This window comes from Kogia breviceps, chromosome 4 (assembly GCF_026419965.1).
Source record: "Kogia breviceps isolate mKogBre1 chromosome 4, mKogBre1 haplotype 1, whole genome shotgun sequence".
Taxonomy (NCBI): Eukaryota; Metazoa; Chordata; class Mammalia; order Artiodactyla; family Physeteridae; genus Kogia; species Kogia breviceps.
Window position 1 is genome coordinate 180,453,274 of NC_081313.1, and position 25,443 is coordinate 180,478,716.

Consider the following 25,443-nt stretch of genomic DNA (forward strand, 5'->3'; position numbering starts at 1 on the left):
GCCCTGGCTCCCCACTAAACGCCATAAAAGCGGCAGGCTTGCGACAACCAAAATAACGCCTCCCGCTAACGCCCCCGACGCCCGCTAGTGGGGAAGTCCCGCCCCCTGCGGAAGGGGAGGAGCCCCGATAGCCCCTCCCTTCTCCCTTCCCGACCCCTTCAACACTGCCACCCACCCGGAAGCCCCAGACCTCGCACAGAGGAGACTGGAGGGCAGAAAACTCCCGTCCTCCCAGAGCTGCCGTCGGAAAACACCCTCTGACCTTCAGGAGCCCCCGAGTCTGTGGTGAGAGGCCCATTTGCCAGGCCCCATCTTTCCCATTTCAGCATAACAAAAAGCGGACATTTATTAGACGCTTTTGGGGTGCTGGGTTCTGCGCTCAGGATTTCTGTAGACCGTATTTCATTCAAACCTCATGACGACTTGTGAAGAATCTATTATCCTCCCCTTCTACAGGACAGGACACTTAGGCACAGAGAGGTTAAGTTACTTGCCTTGGGGCTACACAGCAAAGAAGTGGGGACTCCAACTCCTTCTTCTCCATGGCGCCTCCCCACAAGGAGTGCAGGACAGGAAGAAGGGGTGATGCTGCTGCTTTCCCCCCCACACACTCCCACTCCTGCACCCTCACCCAGGCCCTGGGAGTCCCAGCCTCCAGGACAGTGCCCCGAAATCAGCACAAGGTAGGAGGAGCCCTCATCTCCCAGGAAACGGCCTTGCTCTGAGCCAGCTCAAAGTTCACGTTCAGGAGCAGCAAACCCGAGGCCAGGAGAGGGGCTGGGAGACAAGTGAGTGACTCCTATGGAATCATCGAAGCAGGTCTGGAAAACTCTTGGAAGAGTTTGCACGTGGGCAAAAGGAGGACCTGGCTTCTCCGATGGAATCCAAAGGGCAGTAGAAGTCGGAGGTGGGAGAAGAAATCAAAAGGGCCAAAAGCTGCCAGCGATGCAGACTGGGTAGAGATATGAGATAGTAGGGGGTCTCGGGGAGGTGGGTTGCTCCTTGTGCCAGGGGTGTCCTCCAAGCTCAAGAAGAATCATCAGGTGGAGACCAAGCTTGGGAAGGGGTACAGGGCAACCAGGTAACACGCAGAGAGCCCTCCAAGAGGGACTTGGGGCAGCTCCTGAGTCCTCTGCACTCAAGGACCACTTTACCCTGAATCCCCGATGAAATCGTCTCACTGGCCCCAGGGCCGGGTCCTTGCTGATAGGGTATGGAGTAAGCACTGGGGCCTCTTTGGGTGGCTGCCTGGAGGAGATGAGTGGGAAACCTTCACGAGGAGAAGCTTGTCATTGCTTCATGGTTCGGAGGCCCCTCTCTCCTCCAGTTCCAACCCCCAGTCGCCCTCTCCCTCCTTCTCCTCATTTCTCACAGTCTCCTTTTCCTTCTCTTGATCGCTGTGGAGACAAGAAGGGCCCAGGTAACCCAAGTTAATAAGGACTGACAGCGTTCCAGGCTTCTTACGATGCTCACAGAACCTCTGAGTCCTGCAGGCACCCTTGTTGTTTCCATGGTACGTACGGAAGGGGACCACGAGGCTCAGGCAGCTTAGGACACCTGCCCCCGTTGGAACACGAAGGAAGTGCTTGAGCCCATAGTTGAGCTGCCAAAAGCGATAAGGGGTTTCAAAACCGTGGGTGAGCGGACAGGCAGAGAGATGGGGGATGGACCGACGGATGGGTGGATGGGTGGTGGGGAGGTGGGTGGTTGGATGGATGGACAGATTGGATGCCGGAGGGAGGGAAGGAGGGAGAGAGAAACGGAGGGAGACGGGGAGGGAGGGCTGATGGATGATTGACAGCTGGAGGGAGGAAGGGAAGGACAGGTGGATGGATAAATGGATGGGGTTCGCGTGGGGGTGATAAAGGCTTTACAGACCCCCTCCCCCCAACAAAAACTTTACAGACCCCAATTGAAACACCTATTAGGGATGGGCTTCTCTGTGAGGAAGCCACCCTCATTTTGCAGGTCGGTAGTCAGGAGAGAAGAGAGTGAGGTTATGTGAGGCCCCCATGGATTCTGAATCAAAGAATTACCCCCCTGGTCCTCCCCGGCCTCCTTGGAGGATGTTCGGAGAGGGGAGGGGCTCAGAGGGGGCCCAACACGGGGAGGGGCTTAGGGGGCTGGACTCAGGGGAGGGGCTTAGAGAGGAGAGATTTAGAGATTTCGGGAGGGAGGGGCTTAGAAAGATGAGGACCCACCTGTCCCCGGGCTCGCTGCACCAGATGGCATAGACCAAGGTGAGGACAAAGATGAGGAACAGGGAGGCCAGCACAGCCCCCAGCCCCACCAGCCACGGCTTCCGCTGGGCCACTGCGGGCAGGAGCAAGGCGGGGTCAGCAGCCTGGCCGCCAGCTTGGGCCTCTCTTTCCCACCCCACTCCCACTCCCTCCCAAGGCCTTACAGGGTTGGGCCTGAACCAGCCGCGGGACCAGAGCTGCGAGAAGGGAGAATTGGCGGGGGGTCGTCCAGAATCTATCCATCCTTCTCCGTCTGTCCTCGCCCCTGTCCAGCAGGTTCTGGGGTTGCCGCCCCAGCCAGAGGGGGAAGTGGCCTGCGCAGGGCACCCCAGGGCAGGATGTGGCCGGTGCCGCAGGAAGTCGGAGGCGGGGGCCCCTCCCTGGGTTCCCGGCACCATGGGGAGGGGCTCAGGGTCCCATACATCCCAGTCTCCGTCTCCCTGAGGCCCATCCTGACCCTGTCACTCCCCACGGCCAGGGACATGGGAGGGGAGGCTCAGGAAAGATGGGGAACTCATTTCCTGAGCGCCTGCTATGTGCCAGGTCTTGCAATGGCTCTTGAGCCCTGGCGCCTCCTTGAAGCCTCACGCTCTGGTGGTCAGAACTCTTGTCCTCACGTTGCAGAAGAGGAGCCAACTCGAGGCTCAGAGAGGTCAGGCCACTTCTCCTTGGCCACACAGCATCCCCAAAGAACATAGTTCTCCCAGCTAGGAACACCCCCCACCCCAACCCTGTCCCATCCTGGGACATGAACCTCCAAATTTGACCTTAGCCAGAGCCTGCACATGCCCCATCCTTTGGGCAGCCTGGGCTTCCATCCGAGCTCTGCCAGCAACAGCCAGGGAGAGCTGGGCCAGTGGCTTCCTTCTTTCTAAGTCTCATTATTTTCAGCCGGAAAATGAGACTAATTGCAAAGTGACGGAGACTGAGACCACAAGGATGCTAGGCGTTCAGTGGGAGCAGCTATTAGGGAGATTATTACGTTTTTTAATTTATGGTTTTTCTGCCCCCTGGTGGACGATCCGGGCATGTTCTCAGACAGAAGCTCCCCCGCCTTCTGGACTGGATCCTACCAACCGCAGCTACCTGCTCCACAAGGGAGCCCGAAATGCCAGCCTTTATCAAAGTTCTCATTAGGAAATGGTTAACATCCAGGGCAAGGTCCAGGGCCCGGAGAAAGTGAGGAGAGGGGGGAGTTTGGAAACAGGGAGGAGAGAGTCCCTGGCCCTTTCCAAAATCGCGCACGCGGGGGCGCCGCACCCTCCAAGAGCCAGTTCCCAGAAACGGAGTCACGTGACCCCAAACCCTGGGTTGGGCGGGGGAGCAAGGCTTTCCTAGGAGACGGCCCTCGGGGCTCAGGACAGCAGAATCGAGATCGCAGGGGGAGCGCTTAATCTGCCCGGGCTATCTTGGCACCGTGGAGTTTGGTTTCCACCCTTGCCTGGGCGTTACCCCCAACCCCAAAAGCTGTCTCCTCAAGGGGAAACTAAGTCCCACGGGATGAGAGTAGCCCTTCTGAAGCCCTCTTCCCCAAGAGACAGTCCCTGGCCAGTATTGGTCCTGAAGCTGAGTGGGAGGGAGGAGGCTCTGGCAGATAGATATCAGGAAGAGGGCAAAGAAATCAGGCAATGGGTAGAAGCAGGTGGAGCCATGAAATTTCAGGGGTGCGGGTTTTCTCAGTAACCAGGAGTGCTCTCCAAATGCAAGAAGAATCACCAGGTGGTACAAATCATAACACATATAGACCACATAATGCACAAAGATCCCTCCTTGAGGGGGGCAGGGGTGGCCCCAAGCCTCTTCATTCAGGACGCTGTACTCTCAACCCCAGATGGAGTCACTGCAGTGGCTTCAGGTTCAGGTCATTGCTTCTAGGGTGTGGAAGGGGCACCTCTGGGGGGCTGCCTGGAGGCAGCGGCTGAGGAGTCTTCACATGGCCACGTTCTTGACTTTCTCCTGGTCTCTGCGCTCCTCTTTCTCCTCCACCTCCAGCCCCAAGTTGCTCTCTCCTTCCTTCTCAGCCTTTTTCTCCTTCTTTTTCTTCCCCTTCTTGTCTTCTTTACTGTAGGGACACAAAGGCCCCAGACCACAATAAGAAACAGAGTCAGTCCCATTTAACGAACACTTACCTGTACCAGGTCTTATGAGCCTTTGCCCAAATTGGGGTCTTGCCCTGAAAGAACCCCCAGCCCTGCCCGCAGCCCTGAGCCAGGATCATGGGAGATGCTGAGCCCAGGAGAGTCACCTACACCAAATCACACACTTGTGCACAGTCCCTACACAATCCCACACCGCGGTCTTGTTCGACAGGTATTTATTAAGTGCCTACTGTGTGCCAGGCCCTGTGCCGGGCCCTGGGGCCAGAGCCAGGACCAAAGCTAAGTTCTGTTCACTTACTGGAAGCCACTATCTAGTGTCGAGAAACCGGTAATTGACTAAGATAATTTCAGCTGGTGATACATTCAAAGACAGATGCAGGGCTGTGGCGGAGAGAGTGTCAGGAAGGCTGGTGGCCAAGGTGGGTTTCTGTGAGGAAGAAACATCTGAGCAGGGACTGAAGGAGAGACAGAGCCAGCCGGAAGATATGGGGAAAGGTGTACAAAGTAGAACCAACAGTAAGTGCAAAGGCCCTGGGGCAGGAACGTGCTTGAGGTGTTCAAGGACAGAAAGAGGTCATCCGTGCACACCCAGCCCTCCTCTCCTCAAGGAGAGGCCTCACGCAGACCCCCTGACCCCCACACACATCTACACATGCTCACACGGCAGTACCTCAGGTCCACTTCCTCATTCAAGTAGGGATCCATTCTGAATGCGGACTCCTCTTCATCCTCAGCTCTGCAGAGGAGATGGAGATGGAGGGGTGAGGGCAGATGAAGGGCGGGAAGTGGGAGCTGCCTCAGCCTCAGTCTCCCCCAGGCTGGGGGGACTCCAGGAAGCAAGAGAGGGGGGCTGCATGGCTGTCCTGAGCTGGGGGAGCAGGGAAATGGGGAGACAAGAAAGGGACCAGAGAGGGTCATGTGGTAGGAGGGGGTGCCCAGCTCTTTGGGGAGTGAGGAGGAGATGGAGGGTGGGGAAAGGGGCTCCCACCTCTCTTTGGAGCACCAGATACGGTTGGCCAGCATGAGGATGAAGATGACGAACAGGAACCCCACGACAGCAGCCAGGCCCACCAGCCATGGCTTCAGATGGCGCTGTAAGGCTGTTAGGAGGTGGGGGCAGAGGAGACTCAGAAATGGGAAAGGTGGGGGGCCCCCGAAAGGACACGGGGCGAAGGGTGCAGGGGATGCTCAGACAGAGGGGTCTTGGAAAGGGGCTGGGTTTCGCAGGTGGTTTTGTTTTTGTTTTGTTTTTTTTTTTTTTTTGCGGTATGCGGGCCTCTCACTGCTGTGGCCTCTCCCGCCGCGGAGCACAGGCTCCGGACGCACAGGCCCAGCGGCCATGGCTCACGGGCCCAGCCGCTCCGCGGCACGTGGGATCCTCCCGGACCAGGGCACGAACCCGCGTCTCCTGCATCGGCAGGCGGACTCTCAACCACTGCGCCACCAGGGAAGCCCTTGTTTTTGTTTTTTGACTGCACCCTGCGGCCTGCAGGATCTTAGTTCCCCGACCAGGGATCAAACCCGTGACCCGTGCCCCCTGCAGTGGAAGCGCTCAGTCTTAACCACTGGACCGCCGGGGAAGCCCTTTTAAATTTTTCTTTCTTCTTTCTTTTTTCTGGCTGCGCCGCAGCTTTGGGGATCTTAGTTCCCCGACCAGGGATGGAACCCGGGTCCCAGGCAGTGAAAGCGCCAAGTCCTAACCACTGGACCGCCAGGGAATTCCCTCAGAGGTGGGTTTTAGAGAAGGGGACGGGCTCTGAGAGGAGGGGGTACTCGGGGATGAGGTGGGAGGCCCAGAGGCAGTGGGAGAGTTAGGGAGGCTGCCTCCAAGAGGGGCCTGACCCCATTCCTCTTCTGCCTGCCCACTCCCCTCGGAGGCCTCGGTTTCTCATCAAATGGGGAGACGGCGAGCCTGTGTCCAAGCCCATTCCCACGACCCGACCCGTCCTCCCACCCCCTCCCCAAAGGTCGGAGCCCTACCCTGCTGGGCCTCAGCCGGCGACAGGAGCAGGGCGCTGAGGAGGAGAAGGGTCTCCAGGGTCCCCATGGCATGGAGGATCCAGCAGTCCAGGTACAGAAGTGCACAGTCCGGTCAGAGTCAGGGGAGACCCTGCCCAGCCCCTGACAAGGGGGCAGGCAGGTCTGGGGGTGGGGCAGGCCCAGACCAGAGGGCCCCTCCCTGTGCCCCACCTGGATGGTATCCACCCCCTCTCCCCCGCCTTCCAGGAGGGCAGACTCTGGACCTGGGGTAACGATTAACACGGGAGTCCGGCCCCTCTGCCCTGCGCCCCACCCAGGACCGCCAGCCTCAGTGTCCCCCAGGCTCCCCGCCACAGGTGCCAGGCTGAGCCGGCCCTGAGCGTCCTTCCCGGCTCAGTGCTTTCACACATCATTACGATTCTTTCTCTGCATGCACCATGAAATTTTGCCACCTGTGTTTTACAGGGAAGCCGGGGAGGCCAGGAGCGTCAGGCCGTGCAGAAGCAGCCGGAACTAGATGTAAATGCGGGTCTCTCCCACCACCAGCTTATACTGGCTCCTCTCGGGTCCCCGACCCCTGGGGACCCACAGCCAGCTCCAGCGGGAGCAAACGGGACAAGAAGGGATGGGCCACCATCCACCTTCAAACCCAGTTGCTACCGTGTGGCCGGAGAACAGGGCCCCTGGGGTAGCTGATGACTCACACTCCTGGCTCTCCTGCATGTCAACCTTGGTCCCCAGGTTGATTAGATAGGAGGCCCTGCCCGGGCGAATGGGGACCCCACCCCAGCTGCCACGGGACAGCCGCAGCCCAAGCACATGGCAGGAAGGCTGGGATGGGGAGGCCTGGCCCTTCTCCAGGCCTGAGACCTCCGTCGGGAGCCTGGGGGCTGGGGGAACACCAGCATCATTGCCCACGCACGTACGGAGTGCCTGTGTATCCCTGGAGCCCCCTCCCTTCCTGAGGTCTGACCACGATCGCTGTGCACGAGGGCCACTCAGTGGAGCCCAGGACAAGCCCAGTTTGACCAGCCAGGCAGGCACAGGTGAAGCTCCTACTGTGTGCCCCAGCCCGTGCAAAACTCAGGAGCAAAGGAAGCCCTCGGGCTAGTTAGGAAGTCAGGACCCCCAGAGACAGACCCATCCAGCTGCCGAACCAGGAATGAGGTGAGAGGCGGGGGCCGAGAAGATTCGGAGGTGGAGGAGCCCAGCGGAGCAGCTTCCGCTTTCCGCAAAACGTTCTCTCGACTCCGACCGAGTCATTTCTGGGCTGTGTGCCTCTGTTTTTCCATCTGATAAATGGGTGCAACAAATCGTACCTCGGAGGATTTAACGAGATAATGTTGATACGAGGAAAGGGGTTGCTTAGCATACAATAGCAGGCACATTCGAAGCTCTAGCTAAGGGTTGGCCACTATGATTATTGTTATTATTATTTTTAATCTTCTTAGTGTTTTTTGGTTTACAGGTTGCCAAGGGCTTGGTGGAGGCCGGGTGGAGTTAGGCTCTGGGACTATGGGGGAAACCAGAGTGTGGAAATAAATCAGTGTCCAGGGCTTCCCTGGTGGCGCAGTGGTCAAGAATCCGCCTGCCAATGCAGAGGACATGGGTTCGAGCCCTGGTCGGGGAAGATCCCACATGCCGCGGAGCAACTAAGCCCGTGCGCCACAACTACTGAGCCTGCGTTCTAGAGCCCGGGAGCCACAACTGCTGAACCCACATGCCTAGATCCCGTGTTCCACAACAGGAGAAGCCATCGCAAAGAGGAGAAGCCCACGCACCGCAACGCAGAGTAGCCCCCGCTCGCCGCACAGCAATGAAGACCCAACACAGCCAAAAATAAATTTAAAATAAAATTAATTAATTTAAAAAGAAATCAGTGTCCAACCACTGGAGTCCACCAGCCAAGAAAGAGAACGTACTCTGTCAAGACAGCGCAGATCAAAGGTGAAAGGGCTCCTGTGGGCACAAGTCCGGTTTATACAACCACCAAAGGGGCTGGAACCGGCTCCCGGGCTGGAGGGCAGGGCCCGGCTCAGCCCAGCTTCCAGAGGGAGCTTTGGGCTGGTGAGTCTTTGAAGGTGATGGAGGGGTGGCGGCAGGGCCGGGTGGGGGCTTCTGCGGGGGCCCCCTCGCTGCCCCGAGCGGCGTCCTCGTCAACCCGCCACGCCAGCGCCAGCTGCAGGTCCAGCTCCTCCAGATCCTCGCCCTCGGGGCTCGCAGGCAGCTCCCGGGGGCCATCCTCCTGGTCTGGCTTCGGGCCGAATGCCCAGTCTGAGGCAGGAGGCCGGTGAGGAGCATCCCCGGGCCCGGCCACCCTCTGCCCCCTCCCTGGCAAGGAGAGGCCCTCGGACACCCCCCACCAAGTGGCCCAGCACTAGCCCAAGCCAGGCTCGTAGTGGGTAGTGGCTCACCGGCCAGGTCGTGGGCGAGGTCCTTGATGAGATGCCCGACAATGGCATAGGCTACGGCCACCACCAGGAACGCAGCCAGAAGCAGGTACAGCGCGTACCTGGGGAGGCGGATGGTGTCCAGCGGCGGCGGGCGGTACTCCTCATAGAGTGGCAAGGCCGGGCTCCAGCCCTCCATCCCCTCCTCGACTGCCAGCACTGGCATGGCAGCCACCTGGAGCAGGAGTGGCCCGGTGGTGACCCGCCGGGCGGAAGTATTAAGGAGCTTTTGGGTAAGAGGATTTGGGGCTCCCCCACGGCCTCCATCTGCCTGGATGGATCACGTTGCAAATCACTTCCGCCCACTGGCCCCCTCCCTCGCTCAGCTCCAGCCACGCCAGGTGCTACCCTGCACGTCCATCCCCACCCCAGGGCCTTTGCACAGGATGCTCCCTCTTCTGGGAAAATCCCTGCTCTCGTGGAGCTGACGTTCAAGATGGAGAGATAGACTGAGAAATGCATAACCTTAGAGTAAATGATATATCGTGTTAGAAAGCAAAGAGTGGTTTGACGGTACTGTGGGGGGAGACCATGGTCTAAGGGGTGGGACAGCTAGGAGGGAAGGTAAAGTTCACAATAGAGCAGCCAAGGCCAAGCTTTCCAGGCAGAGGAAACATTCGGTGCAAAGGCCCTGGGGCAGGACCTTGCTGGGCTTGTTGGACGGGACCTGACTCAGGTGCTCACGGGCGCCCTCCGGTGGCTGCTTCGGGGAAGACAGACTGTGGGGGCGACGGTGGACCCGACTCATGTGCTCACGGGCGCCCTCAGGTGGCTTCTCTGGGGAAGACAGACTGTGGGCTGAGGATGGGAGCCAGGGATAGGGAGGAGAGATTGAGCTGGACCAGGTGGAGGCAGAGGCTTGGCCGGGGGGTGGGGGGAGGGGAATGGGCAGAGCTGAGGTAGATTTTAAACTGATCAAACCCCAATGATTTCAGGCTGAGCACCTGAAATGGAGTTTCCATTTCCTGTGGGAGGAGCCACTTTGGGAGGTAACATGAGGAATTCTAAGGACATGCTAAGTTTGAGATGCCAGTGGAGATGTCCAAACTGGACCCCGAGTCAAGAGCTCAGAGGAGCCCCCGGGCTGGAGTCAGGACAGTGGGCGTCATTGGGACATAGGTGGGGTTTGAGCCCCAAGAGTGGATAAGACCGCCCGGGCGGGGGTGTGGGTGGGGCCGGAGGACTCAGCCCTGGGCCAGTGAGGGAGAGGAACGGGAGATGGAGGCGGGCCCGGAGGCGGAGTCCCTGAGAATTTCCCAGGAGCAGGGCGGCTGCCGGGTCAGAGGCTTGCTGAGAGGAGGCGGGCGCAGATTGAGATGTGAGCACCATATCCGGACACTGGGAGGTCACCTGTGGGTAAGGACGGTTCTGGGGACAGGAGGGGCGGTCCTCGTTGGCGCGGGTTTGAGAGAGTTGCAAGTCATGGAGTCACGAAGGGCTGTGGGTGGTGGTGGTTCATGTTTTTAAGAAATTACGTCTTGAAGGAGCGAAAATGGCGGAGGGGGTGGTGGGGGGATGAATTGGGAGATTGCGATTGACATAGATACACTAATACGTATAAAATAGATAACTAATAAGAACCTGCTGTATAAAAAATACATAAAATGGAATTTAAAAAAAATTACAGCCTGTCTATGCTGACGGGCAAAGAGGGAAAACTGGAGAAGGTAGAAAGGCTGAAGTGATGGCCGAGCTGGCGAGAGGGGCTGGGGGCCAGGGGATAAATGGGGGAGGGGCCCCGCAGCCAGCGCCCGAGGGTGACGCTGTGAGATAACTAGAGAGCTGTTTGGTCTTCGTCCTGGTTCCTGGCTTGGAACTTCCAGGACCGTGTAATTTCCTGAGTGATGAGAGGGGAGCCTCCTTTGTGGTTCATAATCGGCCCCATTCCACCACGCCTGCGTGTATGCTAATGAGGGCAGGGGCGTGGCAGCTTCGGGATGGGGGCTGGTGGCCAGGGGAACTGACCCTGGGATTAGAGGTGAGGAAATTTCAGCCCCACCCCTCAGGGAGAGGAGAGGGGCTGGGGACTGAGTTTATTGCCAGTGGCCAGTGATTTGCCAAATCATGCCCACGTGACGGAACCTCCATTAAAAACCCTACAGGAAGGGGCGTGGAGAGCGTCCGAGCAGGTTAAAAGCATCCACCCCAAACTCCACGGGGACAGAAGCACCTGTGTTTCCGACGCTTCAGACCTTGTGCCTCTTTATCTGGCTGTTCATTTGCCTCGTTTATGATAAACAGGTTAAGTGAAGTGCTTTCCTGATTCTGTGAGCCATTCTTGCAAATCATCAAATGTGAAGAGAGGGTGTGGTGGGAACCGCAATTCATAACGAGTCGGTCAGAAGTATGGGAGTTCCGGACTTGGGACCTGTATCTGAAGTGGGGGCAGTCCTGCAGGGCTGAACCCCGAACCTGGAGGGTCTGCACTGATTCAGGGTAGTGTCAGAACTGAATTGAATTGCAAGGACGCCCAGCTGACATCCATGGAGAAACGGAGAATTGCTTGGTGTGGAAAATGCGTCACATGTAAAACTAGGTTCTCTTGTTAACACTCATTTTATAGAGCGGTAAATGGGCTGCTTGAGACTGCTTGAGGAGGAAGTAAGGGAGGTAGGTAGGATGGGAACTCATAGACTGGACTCTTAGTCATACCACTAAACCCCTTCCCCTATGCCCCCAACAGGAGTAGGTGAGGATGAGGTTTGGAGAGGGCCAGGATGCAGGGCTGTTCCCCCTCAACCCCTTTGGGGGGGTCTGGCTGGGCAGATTTTACCCCTGGGAACTGATGTGAAATGGCCACAGGCTTGTGTCTGTCACACAGTGTCTGGGGCAGGGCAGATGCCAGAGCTGAGCTCTCCAAACGCCCTGGCCCCCCAAACTTAGGATATGTTCCTTTAGAGCAGCCGACCCTCACCCCAGAGGCCCCTCCAACACACTCTGAGACTCATCTCTTGGCAAAAATAATTTAATAGTCCACTTGGGGAATGTCCTGGGACCTGCTTGTCCCTCCCTGAGCTCCAGCCCAGGCCATCCCACCCAGGGACCACCTGCCCACCCCAAGGACAGCTCTCTGACGCCCCCCAGACCGTGCCCAGGCCCGACGGGGACGGGTTTGCCCACAGCACCTTTCCCTGCACCCCCTCATTCCTAGAGAAGCTGGACCACAGCACCCCAACCCCCCAGAGCACAGCCCTGTCCCCGGACCCCCTAGATACCCCTCCCACGCCAACACTGCAGCCCTGCACTCAGAGGGGCAGAGAAGAGACTTCAGCCTGGCCCCGGGGAGCCTGCAGTCCACTCGGGGGTTCAAGATGCGAAAGCGGCTGGGAGACAGGGAAGCGAGATGCAATTCATTCCAACACGGTTTATGGGCAGAGTCCTCGAGGGAGACAGCCGGGCGCGGCTCTAGGAGGGGGGTGGGCGCAGGTGCTCCAGCCCGTCCGCGTACTGGAAGGCCGGCCCCGTCTCATACTCGTACATGTCCAGGGCCACCTCGCAGCTCTCCCTCACCACGCGCTCGGGGTCTGCCGCGTGGGCCCGCAGGGCGGCCAGGCAGGCGGGCCGGGCGATGGCCCCCAGGGCCTCCGCGCACTCGTGCCGCACCATGGGGTTCTCGGTGGGTCGCGCCAGGGCCGCCGCCAGCTGGGGCACGGCCGCCTCGTGCTGCAGCTGGCCCAGGACGTAGCCGATCTCGTGGCGGAAGAGGGCGCTGCCGCAGCGCAGGCCTGCGGGAGAGAGAGTTGAGGGCTGGGGGCGCCATCGGGACAGGAGGGGACCTGGGGCGGGGCAGCCTGGGGGCAGAAGTGTCCAAGAGGGGTGGAAAGGGTTCCCGTCTCGAGGACACCCCGCCCTGGTGCTCAGCGCTGCTCAGAGGGAGGACCTGGAGACACAGGGCAGGAGAGGCAGCGAGGGTCCAGCCGGGCACTGGGAACTCCGCCCTCCCTCTGGGCGGACCGGGCGTGGCCTCCTCCTTCCCAGGCCCAGGGTCCCTCCCGCCTCTCCCTGGACTTCTGTACTCTGCGTTGTCCTCACACGAGCCAGTGCTATTTGCAGGCATGTTGTGCATTTGTGCTTCTGGGTTGCTTCCCACACGACTCCACACACGACAGAGTCTTAGTGACACTGGGGGCCCCGGGCCTTTCGCCCCACCACAGCCAGACAGGCCACGCTTCTCCTGAGGGGGACCCGCAGGCGGACCTGGGAGCGACCTGCCTGCGACCAGACGCCACTCTTCAGGCAGAGCTGGTTTGAAGCAGGCCCTCCAGACTGAGCGGCCCCGCTCCGAGCATCGCCCAGGACAAACCCACCAGCCACCCACGCTGTGCTCCCACCCGGCATCCCCTGGGTCCCGGGTCATGGCGATGGCCGGGCATCTCCTCTGCCAGACAGGAAGCTCCAGGAGGGCAGAGGGGGGCTCTGAGTGCTCTGTGGACCAGAAGCAGACCACCTCAGGCGTGGAGGGGGGGTGTGTGCCAGGGGACCCCAGGATTCCCTGAGTCGCCCCCCCTCCTTTTCAGGTGGGGGAACCACGGCCCCGCAGGCTTGCACAGGGCTCCCTGCAGAGCTGGGGTGAAAATGACTCAAGTAAATGACGACAGGGCCTCTGGGGAATTCCCTGGTGGGCCAGTGGTTAAGACTCTGCGCTTCCAATGCAGGGGGCGCAGGTTCGATCCCTAGTCGGGGAACTAAGATCCCGCATGCCTCACGGCAGCATAGCCAAAACAATTTAAAAAACAAAAACAAAATAACAGGGCCTCTGGGGATCAAATCCCAACAACGCCGCTCGGACCACTGGTGATCTTGGCAAGTGTCTCCGCCTCTCTGGGCCTAGGCTTCCTCCACAGAGTGCGCAATAAGAGGAGTTACCTGCCTCAGGATGCAAGTGCCCTGGGACGCTGGGCTGCCCCGTAAGACAGATGTGGCCACTGGGCCTCCCCAGGGGGCCCCGACCCTGCCCCCGGGGCCCCTCCTCACCCTCGGCCAGCGCCAGGGCAGCCTCCTCCCCGCCAGCGTCGCGCAGGGCGAACATGGCTCGGTATCGGTCAAAGAGCGGCCGGGCCTCATCCAGCAGCGCCGCCCGCAGCCGCCCCACGTCGCGCTCCTCGGCGGATGGGGCCGGGTCCACGGAGAGGTAGGGCCCCCGAGCCACCGGCTCCCCGCCGTGCTGCTGCAGCCACTCCAGCCGCCGGACGGCCAGCTGGCACGTCTCTGCCACCTGCGGGGACGGGGGGGGGTGGGGTGTGTGTGTGTGGATGTGCCGCGCCCTCCCCCAGCCCCCCGGGCTCCCGGTTTAGCAGGGGTGGAGCCAGCAGACAAAGGACCAACCGAGCCTTCCAGACTGGAGACAAACCAGCAGCGGCTGCTGTGATTAGAGGGTGACCAGGGGCAGAGGGCCATGAGGGGCTCGCTCGAAGGTGACATGAGAACCAGTGAGAGAGGCGTCAGGTGGAATCAGCCGGTGCAAAGGCCCGGAGGCAGGATGTGCCGGACCCGTCAGGGAAGAGCCAACAACAGAGATGACCTGAGGTGGCTGGGCCAGACTACTTGGGGCCTGCGGGCTTGGGACTTTGTCCTAAAGCAGATGACAAACCGTGAGCCTTTAGGCACAGAGTAGGTTAACAGATGATGGATAAACAAATGTGATCCCTCCGCACACGGGAGCATCAGTCAGCCACGAAAAGGGGTGACGCCCTGACACTCGCTCCAACGTGGACGGACCCCGAGAACACGACGCTCAGCGAGAGAAGCCAGACACAGAAGGACACACAGCGTGTGACTCCACTGACGGGAAACGTCCAGGACAGGCCGATCCACAGAGACAGAGTGGCTTCGTGGCTGTCCGGGGCCGGGTAGGGGGTGGGGTTTCCTTTTTAGGGGGATGGGATGTTCTGGAATTAGATAGTGGTGATGGCTGTGCAAGTCTGTGGATGTACTGAAAACCACCCAAGTGTACACTTTCAAAGGGTGGATGTTATGGTGTGTGACATATCTCAATAAAGCTGTTATTTAAAGAAAAAAGAAGGACAGAGGAAGGCAGCAGGGAGAGCCTGGACGAGGCTGGGTGGCCCCGGGCGGCAGAGGTGGAGAAGTGGGTGGGCTGGGGGACCTCCCACAGGTGCAGGGACTGACGGTGGGAGTCCGGGAGAGGGGAGAGGGGGACGGGGCCGGCCGACCAGGGCAGGTGTTACACGTGAATCAAGAGTTCAGGTTTGCCCAGTGGGGCAGTGGTTCTCTCTCGGCATCCCTGGGCTGGGTGGTTACCCTGGTAACCAGGCACAGGGTCTGAGGCCGGTTCCTGGACCCGTAGCGCGGAGGGGGGCTGGGGCAGGGGCTGCATTACCTCGATGACAGGGTCAGTGGAGTACTGCTTCAGGATCTCCAGCACCTCTGGGTTCCCAATGGCCCCGAGGGCCTCCCCTGAGAAGAACGGGGCAGAGAGCTCATGTTGGTTGGCTGGGCAACGCCCTGAATGCCTCGGTGGGTGAAACAGGCGCTAAGCAGCACCAACGCCTCCTCCGGGATCCCCCTCCCCATGGCTCTGCCTGTATCCTGCGGGCGCTCCAGCCACTGAGGTTTGGAGCTGGAGCCGGCCCAGCCCTGAAGCTGTGCCAGTTAGAGTCCCTTCCCCAGAAATCAGGCTTTGCTGGAACCAGACTCAGACCCCGCCCCGGCCCGCACCCCCAGAGCTCATGGCCTAGAGGGGAGACACAGACAAGCGTGTCATTACAACTTGGGGACACGGGTGGCAAGGAGCCAAGAACAGTTGGCTGAGTCGAGCCCATCAAGGGGAGCCCTGAAAACCTGGAGGAGGTTTTTTTTTTTTTTTTTTTTTTTGTGGTACGCGGGCCTCTCACTGTTGTGGCCTCTCCCGTTGCGGAGCACAGGCTCCGGACGCGCAGGCCCAGTGGCCATGGCTCACGGACCCAGCCGCTCCGCGCCATGTGGGATCCCCCCGGGCCGGGGCACGAACCCGCGTCCCCTGCATCGGCAGGCGGACTCTCAACCACTGCGCCACCAGGGAAGCCCTGGAGGAGGTTTTTAAGCTGCAGTGTGGGCAAGGAGGGTCAGCAAACCAGCACCATCCTGCCTCAGGGCCTTTGCAAAGGCTGTGCCCGCTACCTGGAGCACCTTTCCCCAGACATCTACCTAGATAACTCCCTTACTTCACTCGGGTCTTTTAACTGGTAACCACCAATTAAAAATGGCAACACCGGACTTCCCTTGTGGACTCTGCGCATCAAATGCAGGGGGTGTGGGTTCGATCCCTGGTCAGGGAACCAGGATCCCACGTGCCCCGTGGCGAGGCCAAAAAAAAAGAGGCAACACCTCCAGCACCCCCATCCCGTCCATTGCTTTATTTTCCTCCTTAGCACTTACGGAAGTGTTTCCACCATAACATGACTGTCCATAAACATGTCCGGTGAATGAACTGAATGAGTGACCTCAGGGGTTGACCATCCATGGCCACCGTCCAAAGACACCATATGTCTCTGTATGAGCGAAGAACGGTTTTTCCATTTTTAAATGGTTTTTGAAAAATCAAAAGCGGACTTCCCTGGCGGCGCAGTGGTTAAGAATCCGCCTGCCAATGCAGGGGACACGGGTTCGATCCCTGGTCTGGGAAGAGCCCACATGCCGCGGAGCAACTAAGCCCGTGAGCCATTTAAAAAAGAAAGAAAGAAAGAAAAAAATGAAAAATCAAAATCAAAAGGATCACACTTTATGACGCATAAAAGTGACGTGAGATTCAAATCTCAGGGCCCATAAAGTTGGACTGGCTGGCGGCCACATGCCCATCTGTTGACTGGGGTTCAGGGTGGCTCTTACGCTGCAGTGGCAGAGTTGAGACCAGGGACAGAGATCGTGGGAAGTTATTTATCGCCCACCCCTTCCAGAGCCAGCCTGGTATAGCCCGCACCCTCACCCGCCACTCACCTGCCTCGTGGCGCACCATGGGCTCCTGGCGGGTGTCACGAAGCACGTCCACCAGCATGGGGATGGCCCGCGAGTCCTGCATCTGACCCAGGCAGTAGGCCAGCTCGTGCTTGAGCAGGGCCGAGTCGTCGCTGAAGGCCCGGCTGATCCAGGAGATGGCTGCTGGACCCCCGAGCCCGCGCAGTGTGAACAACGCCCGGAAGCGGGCCTGCAGGGGCTTCTGGGGGTCCACCAGCATCTGCCCCAACCCCTCTACCTCCTGCTCCGTCACCATGGCGCTGCCGCTGGGCTTGGGCTAAACCAGGGGACTCGTGGGCTCAAGAACCTGTGGCAGAAAACCAAGAGGCCAGGTGAGAGGCGCCCTTCGCCACTCGCTGACTTGTTCGTTTCAGTGCTAGGACCTCTTGGGTGGGGGTGGTTTCCTAACTGCTGACCAGACTGGGCTTCTGGGTTCAAAGCCCGGCTCCGGCCCCGCCTACTTGCTGTGTGGCCTTCCTGAAGGTACTTTCCCTCTCTGAGCCTCTGGCCTACACAGTAAGTCCCCTACATACAAACAAGTTCCCGTTCCGAGAGCGCTTCTGTAAGTCCAATTTGTTCGTAAGTCCAGCAAAGTTAGCCTAGGTACCCAACTAACACAATACAACAACACAGCTAAGACAAAAGTATTATAAACCTGTTACAGTACTCTGTAGCTGGTCCCCAAGATGACCCTCAATGACCCCCACCTCCTGGTATCCGTGCCCCGCGTGGCCCCCTCCCACACCAAATAGGGCTGACCTGGGTGAATAACAGGATATGGGAGAAATGGCAGTGTGACTTCTGAGGGTCATAAGAGACACTGTGGCTTCCTCCTTGCTGGCTTTAGCGGAAGCCAGCAGCCATATTGTGAGGAGGCTCAACCAGCCGTATGTAGGGGCCCATGTGGCAGGGAATGAGGCCTCCCACCAACAGCCAGGTGAGAGCAGCGGGTTGAGAGCAGCCTCGCCCGCCTTCGGATGACGCAGCCCCAGCCGGTGTCTGCCCTGCAACGTCACAAGAGATGAGAGCCAAAACCACCTGGCTAAACCAGGCCCAGATCTCTGGCCCACAGAAACTGTGGGAAGTAGTGTTTACTGTTCTTTAAAGCTACTAAGTATGGGGTAATTTGTTACAAAGCACGGGTAACTGATACAAGAATCCTTTCAGGATATAAACTGGACCCTGTGACTCCCTCACAAAATCCTCCTATGGGCCTCAAGACTCCAAACTCCTTAACTGTCCCAACGGCCCTGCACGACCTGCCCCCATCACCTCCCCACCCTCCCCTCCTCCCTCTCTCCCCCTCCCTCACTCTGCTCCAGACACACAGGCCTCCTAGCGGTTCCTCCAACACACCAGGCCTGGTCCAGCGCCAGGGTCTCTGCACGGGCTATTCTCGCCCTCAGGAACGCTCTTCCCCAAATGCCCCCATGCTCACTCTCTCATTTCCTTGGGTCGCAAACGCCACCTCCTCGGGGAAGCCTTCCCTGATCCCAGTCTTGTTCTGCTTTATCTTTCTTCGAAGCAATTACCACCAGGAGATATATTTGATATTTCGGTTTAGCTGCCTGTGGTTGGTCTTAACCCTCGTTTGAGAACTCTGAAGGCAGGGACTGAGTCTCTCTTAGTCACCGCTGTACTCCCAGCCCACAACTCCTCAGCAAGAACAATGACCATAATAATGACAGCATCTGACATTTACATAGGATGTGCTATGTGCCACACATCTCTTCTAAGCCCTTTACATTCCTGAACTCATTCCGTCCTCGCCATAACCCTTTGAGACAAGCACCTTGATTGTCACTGTTTTACTGGAGAGGACACACAAGCACAAAGAGGTGAATCACTTGCTTAGGGACCACTGAAGAGTTATAAATCCAGGAAGCTGGGCTCCCGAGCCAAGCTCTAAACCACAAACGCCATGTTGAATAGATGGATTAAGATTAAAGGACAAAAAAAAAAAAAAAAAAAAAAAAGATTAAAGGACACAGCTGAGGCTGGGCTCCATCCTCCAGACCAATGACATGCTTCCTGAACCTGACAAGCAGGCTGTAGCTCCCAGAGGCGTCAGTAGGGCTGAGCAGGTGTAATGGGGGAAGTGCAGCTGCCTGCACACAGGTGACCATCAAAGGAGGTGACGTGCAAAAGAGTGATCATCAGAAACCACAGAAGCCAGGGGTGAGCAAGCTGGCAAGGCGTTATGGACCATCGAGACCCAACTCTTTCTTCTACACAGACAGATGAGCTGTGACCTGTCTGGGGTCACACAGCAAGTCAATTGCAGACAGCGCCCAGGACTCATGAATCCCGGTCTGTGCAGGGCCTCCCTCAAGACACAAAGGAGAGACACACACTATTTTGTTCGCTGTTGTAGCCCCACGGCCCAGCACAGTGTCTGTCGCTATGGCAGCAGGCACTCAATAAGTATTGTTGAATGAACTGGGCATCCACTGCCTGCCAGGCATGGTACTGAGTGGTTTATACACAGTATAAATCTGTATCATCTGCAAAATGGGCGTAGGGGGCACATGGACATCACAGAGTTACTGTGAATGGAATGACCCTCATAGAGCACTTAGTACCCACTGCTGGTACTTAGTAGGCACTTGATAAACCAGAGCTGGTATTAAATATTTCCACAGGGAGGGCCTTCCCTAGTGGTGCAGTGGTTAAGAATCCGCCTGCCAATGCAGGGGACACGGGATCGAGCCCTGGCCCGGGGAAGATCCCACCTGCCGCGGAGCAACTAAGTCCGTGCGCCACAACTACTGAGCCTGCTCTCTAGAGCCCGCGGACCACAACTACTGAAGCCCGCACGCCTAGAGCCTTTTCTCCTCAACAAGAGAAGCCACCGCAATGAGAAGCCTGCGCACCGCAACGAAGAGCAGCCCCGGCTCGCCGCCAAGTAGAGAAAGCCTGCGCGCAGCAACGAGGACCCAATGCAGCCATAAATAAATAAATTTATTTTTAAAAAAATTCTCCACAGGGAGCCCAACACCCACCTCTATACGCAGGAGGACAAGTAAGGGGGTACACCTGGAAGCCCGGTACCCATATTAGGCCCATTTTCCAGTGGGAAGGGGGACAGGGGTATGGACATGGGGTTGAGGGGATCAGCCCCCAAGCAAGGCAGAATCTGGGAATCCGCTCACCCCTGCGAAGGTGTGTCTTAGAGACAGACACGTAGAATTAGTAAGGAATGGAGTATGAGACGTTCTGGATGCTGGAAATCCGCCCCTTTGAGGATTCTTTAAACCAAGAATTCCCAACAAAAAGATCTCCGATAACTAGACGCGCCCCTCAGAGAGGGGTCGCCCCGACACCGCATACCTCTGGGCTGCTGGCAGGATCCCCCAGCGACGACCAGCTCCCCAAAGCTCCTTGGAAGAGACTCCCAGGAACTGGGTGTCTCTAGCTCTGTTTATGTGGATCCCCCAGTACTGGATCCCTCACAGGTTGGTTCTCCCAGAACCCCAAGAAAGGGGTTGCCCAACATGGGACCCCCGCCCCACGTGCTGACTCTTTAGTGAAGAGATCCCCGGAGGCAGAGTCTCCAGAATTCGTGGGAAAGAGCTCGCCGGGACCTGTCAGAAGAAAACCCTTCAACACCCCCCCAGCCAAAGAATCCCAGAGCCAGGACCCCCAACGAGGCGTCCTCCACGTTCCCCCAGCCGCCGGAACGCCCCAGAGAGCTCCCGGATCAGAGGACCTACCGGACCGACCTGCTCCCGCCGCTGCCACCAACCGCGACGCTCCTAGAGCGCTCTGGGGGCCGCCATCTTGCAGCCCACGTGACAAGGCCGGACGGTACCAACGCAGAACCAAGGGGGAAATCTAGTCAAAGGCTCCGCTGCGGGAGGAGGCCAGGAAGCGCGAGTTACCACCGGTGCCATAGCTCACACTCGCACATCAGGCTGAGTCTAAGGGCATTTCTCAGGGAAAGGTAAGGGCAACTTCCATCCTTTCCCTGCAAGTGATTTTCTCCGGCCTCCCCAGCCGGTACGACGAGTGGAAATGGTTTGTGCCGATTCAGCCCGGAGGTGGGGCCGGCTAGCGATAGAGCATGCGTAATGTATCTGCGGCGTGGTCAAGTTTCAGGGGCGCGGCCAATGGACTCGCGTGGCTAGACGCGAGATTGGGAGGGATGAAGAAAAGGACTTGATCCAGTCGTTCATTTTATTCATTCATGTAACAAATAGTTTGTGGGCGCTGAGGACAAGACGGCCTGCAGCCCTTACCCTTATCAACCTCACAGTCTGGTTGTCTGAAGGAGACAAACAGTAATAGGATAAATAAAAATACATATTAGGTGGTGACAGGCTAAGGAGGAAAAAATAGTCAGGTTGGTACGTGTATGGGGTGGGCAGTTTTAGGAAGGACTTGGCTTTACTCTGACAAAATGAGAAACCACTGGAGTGTCGTAATCAGGGAAATGGCATACTCTGACTGTTAACGGGATCATTCAGGCTGGTGAGTAGAAAACGGACAGGAGGGGCGGTGAAGGGAGAGAGAAGTATTCAGATTCTGGATTAATTCTGAAGGTGGCGCAAACAGGATTTGTGGCTGGATTGGATATGGCATTTGGAAGAAAGAGTTCTGTTAAGGCTAAGTACAAGGTTTTTGACACGTAGGAAGGATGGAGCAACCATGAACCATTAGCCTCCCCAACCTAGACATCCAGGGTCCTGTTAACTCTACCTCTGAAATAGAGTCGGAATTCAGTCACTTTGCTCATCTACCGCCCCCATGAAGGTCCAAGCCACCACTGGCTGCCACCAGCCAGAGAAAAGAGAGCTTGTGATTGTGTCAAAAGAATATAGCGGTTCCTCAAAAAGTTAAACATAGAACTACCATATGATCCAGTAATTCCACTCCTAGTTACACCCAAGAGAAATGAAAGCAGGGACTCAGATAATTGTACATCCGTGTTCATCAAAGCGTTATTCACAGTGGCCTCAGGTCCTGGTAACCTCTATTATATTTTCTGTCTCTGATTTTGACTACTCTAGGAAGCTTAGAAAGTGGGATCAAACAATATTTGTCCTTTTGTGTCTGGCTTATTTCACTGAGCATAGTTACCCTCAGGGTTCATCCACGTTGTAGCGTGAATCACAATTTCCTTCCTTTTAAATTTCCTTCCTATTGCATGAATGGACCACATTTTGTTTATCTGTTCATCCGTCAATGGACATTTGGATTGTCTCCACCTTTTGGCTATTGTAAATGATGCTGCACTGAACATTGGTGCACAAGTACCTCTCTGATCCCCTATTTACAAATCTTTTGAGCATATATACCCAGGAGTGGAATTTCTGGATCATATGGTAGTTTTATGTTTAACTTTTTGAGGAACTGCTGAACTTTGTCCACAGCAGCTGCACCATTTTACATTCCCAGCAGCAACGTTCAAGGATTCCAATTCCTCCACATTCTCACCAGCACTTGTTATTTTCTTTTCTGTTTTGATAGTAGCCATCCTAATGGATGTGAAGTGTGTGACTTATTTGGAGATGCATAAAATGTAAGATATATTGATGGATGGATAAAAGGTTGGATAAATACATAACAGGGCAAATATAGTAAAATGTTCATTGGAGAAAGTGGACGGTGGGCATATGACAGTTCACTGTAAAATTCTTTCAACTTTTCTGTACATCTGAAAGTTTCCTCAATACACTGTTGGAAAAATAGGTGGCAGGGAAAAGGAGGACTACTTTTATTCTCAGTGTTTAAACATTTCGAAGTTAAACATTTGAAAATTGTCTTCACTTTTGTGTGTGTGTGTGTGTGCTAGGCGGGCCTCTCACGCCGCGGAGCGCAGGCTCCGGACGTGCAAGCCCAGCGGCCACGGCTCACGGGCCCAGCCGCTCCACAGCATGTGGGATCCTCGCGGACCGGGGCACGAACCCGTGTTCCCTGCATCGGCAGACGGACTCTCAACCACTGCGCCACCAGGGAAGCCCTGTCTTAACTTTTAAATGCAGAACCTTTGAGTCTGCAAATCCATTTTGAGGAATTTCGCTGACACTAGTGTAAAAAAAAGTGAAAACAGAAGTATTCATTGCAACATTATTTAAAATGGCAAAAAAAAAGAGCTTCCCTGGTGGCGCAGTGGTTAAGAATCTTCCTGCCAATGCAGGGGACACGGGTTTGAGACATGGGTTTGAGACCTACAAAAGATCTACCCACGTTGTATGAAAAGTGGTCCAAGATGTACTTCCAAAAAGTGAAGAGAGCAAGGCACAGCATCAGTGATGTGATCTCATTTACATAAATGGATTTAGATATTTAAATTACATGTGGGTAAAATTTTTGAAAAATGGCCAACAATTTACCCAGAGTACTTACTTTATTTTTATTTATTTATTTTTTGCGGTATGCGGGCCTCTCACTGCTGTGGCCTCTCCCGTTGCGGGGCACAGGCTCCGGACGCGCAGGCCCAGCGGCCACGGCTCACGGGCCCAGCCGCTCCGCGGCATGTGGGATCCTCCCAAACCAGGGCACGAACCCGTGTCTCCTGCATCGGCAGGCGGATTCTCAACCACTGCGCCACCAGGGAAGCCCCAGAGTACTTACTTTAAATCTTATACCTCCTTGTGCTGCTTGAATTCTTTTTACTGTACTATTTTGTTCTGATATTTGTTAGGGATGTGACAGCAGCCCCTTCAGGGCGAGCTAGCAGCCTTCACAAGGTGGTGACTTTGATGAGGGGGCAGAATTCGCCTGGCTACTCAGGGTCCTGTTCTCAGCCATCTCCTGCTTTCTGGGTCAGGCAAGAAGCATAAGGGGGTGAATCAAACATAACGGGGTCAGGCAAGAAGCATAAGGGGGTGAATCAAACATAACGGGGTCAGGCAAGAAGCATAAGGGGGTGAATCAAACATAACGGGGGCCTGGGGCACCCAGGCTCCTTCTATGGGTGGCCCCTCTCCAGCCAGTCATTGCCCTTTGTGGCCAGATGTTCCTTTTTTTTTTTTTTTACATCTTTATTTTTTTGGTTGCACCGCGTGGCATGTGGGATCCTAGTTCCCTGACCAGGGATTGAACCCGAGCTCCCTGCATTGGGAACGTGGAGTCCCAACCCCTGGACCACCAGGGAAGTTCCCTAGATGTTCCATTTTTAAGGGAAGCCAGGCAGCAATTGATTTTACATGCAATCTCTCCTTTAAAACATGAGGGCGATTAATGAAAAACATCAACATGCCACGCACAGCAAAGAAGTCACTTTGATAGGCCAACTGCTGGTTTAAACACTCAGTTATTCATTTTGCAAATATTTATTATCTGCTGTGTGGCAGGCGCTGTCCTGGGACAGAGGGCAGAAAATGAACAGACCGTCTCTGGCCTCATGGAGCCGACCTCCTTTCTTTTCTTTTTTTAAATTTTATTGAGGTATAGTTGGTTTACAATGTTAGTTTCAGGTGTTCCGCATAGAGGTTCAGTTATACATACACCTATTTCCATTCTTTTTAAGGTTATTTTCTCATGTAGGTTATCACAGAATATTGAGTAGAGGGACTTTCCTAGTGGTCCAGTGGGTAAGACTCCACTCTCCCAAGGCAGGGGGCCTGGGTTCGATCCCTGGTCGGGGAATAGATCCTGCATGCCGCAACTAAAGATCCCACGTGCTGTAAGTAAGACCCGGCACAGCCTAAATAAATAAATAATAAAATAAATAAATATTTTTTGAAGTATATTGAGTAGAGTTCCCTGTGCTTTACAGTAGGTCCTTGATGGTTATCTATCTTATATCTTATAGTGGTGTGTTACTTTTCTATTGTCTTCCTGTGTGTTGGAAAGCTGATCCCAGAGAACTGGCTTTACAGTGGACCTGCCTGGCTCGCAGGGCCACCATCTGAACCACGTTTAGTGGATCAGACTAATGTCCACACAGGACTACCCCGGGCGCTGTGTTGACTCTGGAAGGCTTCGGGGCAGCGTGCCAGGTGTCATCGGGCCCAAGGATGCTCTGGGAGTGAGTGGAGATAGACCCAGGGGTGCAGGAAGCAGATATGGGAAGCCACACCCAAAAGCCAGGCCTGTGTATGTCCGAGAACTTGGAACCTTGAACCTTCAGGCTTGCGGGGGAGTGATAGCAAGAGAGCAGTCTGTGCCGAGCCCCAAACCACCCACATTCGGTTCTGAGGCTCCGCTGCTTTTTTTTTTTTTAAATTCAAGTATAGTTGATTTATAATGTTGTGTTAGTTTCAGGTGAACAGCAAAGTGATTTAGTTATACATCTATGTGTATGTATATATATTCTTTTTTTCAGTTATGCATATATATTCCTTTTCACATTCTTTTCCATTATAGGTTATTACAATATATCGAATATAGTTCCCTGTGCTCTACAGTAGGTCCTTGTTGTTTATCTATTTTATTTTACTTTTAAATATTGAGTTTTTTAAACAATTCTTTTTTTTTTTTTTTTTTTTTGTTTGGTCTATGTCGGGTCTTTAGTTGTGGCACGCGGAATCTTCGTTGAGGCATGCAGGATCTTTCATTGCGGTGCGTGGGCTTCTCTCTAGTTGTGGTGCGCAGGCTCTCTAGTTGTGGCATGCGGGCTTAGTTGCCCCGCGGCATGTGAGGTCAAGTCCTCCAACCAGGAATCGAATCCACGTCCCCTGCATTGGAAGGTGGAATCTTTACCACTGGACCACGAGGGAAGTTCCCCATCACATCCATTTTAGAACACTCCATCACCCCAGTAAGAAAGTGCCT

General features: G+C 56.1%; 4 protein-coding genes and 1 long non-coding RNA gene across 10 annotated transcripts in view; 2 read left to right on the forward strand and 3 right to left on the reverse strand.

Annotated features, from left to right (window-relative positions):
• The first annotated feature begins 153 nt into the window (after positions 1-153).
• LOC136794118 (uncharacterized) lies at positions 154-8,195 on the forward strand. Of its 4 annotated transcripts, none has more exons than XR_010840475.1 (5): positions 154-1,513; positions 5,970-6,069; positions 6,307-6,410; positions 6,785-6,838; positions 7,788-8,195. It is a non-coding gene; the product is annotated as an uncharacterized lncRNA (long non-coding RNA). The 4 variants fall into 4 exon arrangements; XR_010840476.1 differs by having other exon boundaries at positions 8,067-8,195; XR_010840477.1 differs by lacking the exon at positions 7,788-8,195 and having other exon boundaries at positions 164-285; positions 457-1,513; positions 6,785-7,781.
• SMIM24 (small integral membrane protein 24) lies at positions 314-2,569 on the reverse strand. The gene is made up of 3 exons (XM_059060108.2): positions 2,405-2,569; positions 2,202-2,313; positions 314-1,397 (listed from the first exon to the last, which is right to left on the reverse strand). The coding sequence occupies exons 1-3, from the start codon at positions 2,481-2,483 to the stop codon at positions 1,298-1,300; spliced, it is 291 nt and encodes a 96-aa protein (XP_058916091.1). The 5' UTR covers positions 2,484-2,569; the 3' UTR covers positions 314-1,297.
• A 159-nt stretch (positions 8,196-8,354) lies between the features above and the next one.
• SMIM44 (small integral membrane protein 44) lies at positions 8,355-9,040 on the reverse strand. Its single transcript, XM_059060111.2, has 2 exons — positions 8,734-9,040; positions 8,355-8,593 (listed from the first exon to the last, which is right to left on the reverse strand). The coding sequence occupies exons 1-2, from the start codon at positions 8,933-8,935 to the stop codon at positions 8,355-8,357; spliced, it is 441 nt and encodes a 146-aa protein (XP_058916094.1). The 5' UTR covers positions 8,936-9,040.
• Positions 9,041-10,019: 979 nt separating this feature from the next.
• Positions 10,020-25,443, forward strand: part of FZR1 (fizzy and cell division cycle 20 related 1) — a 45,378-nt gene continuing 29,954 nt past the window's right edge. The window contains exon 1 of one of the 2 annotated variants that reach the window (XM_067033146.1): positions 10,020-10,125. The gene's annotated coding sequence lies outside the window, so the exon portion shown is untranslated. The remainder of the gene's footprint in view (positions 10,126-25,443) is intronic. The other variant, XM_067033145.1, reaches the window with a different exon arrangement.
• On the reverse strand, positions 11,719-20,753 carry DOHH (deoxyhypusine hydroxylase). Of its 2 annotated transcripts, none has more exons than XM_059060094.2 (5): positions 20,436-20,753; positions 16,705-17,029; positions 15,110-15,186; positions 13,744-13,984; positions 11,719-12,494 (listed from the first exon to the last, which is right to left on the reverse strand). In XM_059060094.2, exons 2-5 carry the CDS (start codon positions 16,976-16,978, stop codon positions 12,175-12,177), a joined length of 912 nt encoding a protein of 303 aa, XP_058916077.1. In that variant the 5' UTR covers positions 16,979-17,029; positions 20,436-20,753; the 3' UTR covers positions 11,719-12,174. The 2 variants fall into 2 exon arrangements, with proteins under 2 accessions (XP_058916077.1, XP_066889255.1); XM_067033154.1 differs by having other exon boundaries at positions 20,053-20,472.

Coding starts and splice junctions, on each gene's coding strand:
- SMIM24 (XM_059060108.2), bottom strand. CDS start 2,483: ATGGATAGATTCTGGACGACCCCCCGCCAATTCTCCCTTCTCGCAGCT. Junction 2,314..2,404: donor GCTGGTTCAGGCCCAACCCT/GTAAGGCCTTGG, acceptor TCCTGCCCGCAG/TGGCCCAGCGGAAGCCGTGG. Junction 1,398..2,201: donor TGCAGCGAGCCCGGGGACAG/GTGGGTCCTCAT, acceptor TTGTCTCCACAG/CGATCAAGAGAAGGAAAAGG.
- SMIM44 (XM_059060111.2), bottom strand. CDS start 8,935: ATGCCAGTGCTGGCAGTCGAGGAGGGGATGGAGGGCTGGAGCCCGGCC. Junction 8,594..8,733: donor CCTCGCCCACGACCTGGCCG/GTGAGCCACTAC, acceptor CTCCTGCCTCAG/ACTGGGCATTCGGCCCGAAG.
- DOHH (XM_059060094.2), bottom strand. CDS start 16,978: ATGGTGACGGAGCAGGAGGTAGAGGGGTTGGGGCAGATGCTGGTGGAC. Junction 13,985..15,109: donor CCACTGACCCTGTCATCGAG/GTAATGCAGCCC, acceptor CCGTCCCCGCAG/GTGGCAGAGACGTGCCAGCT. Junction 12,495..13,743: donor TGCCCTGGCGCTGGCCGAGG/GTGAGGAGGGGC, acceptor TCTCTCCCGCAG/GCCTGCGCTGCGGCAGCGCC.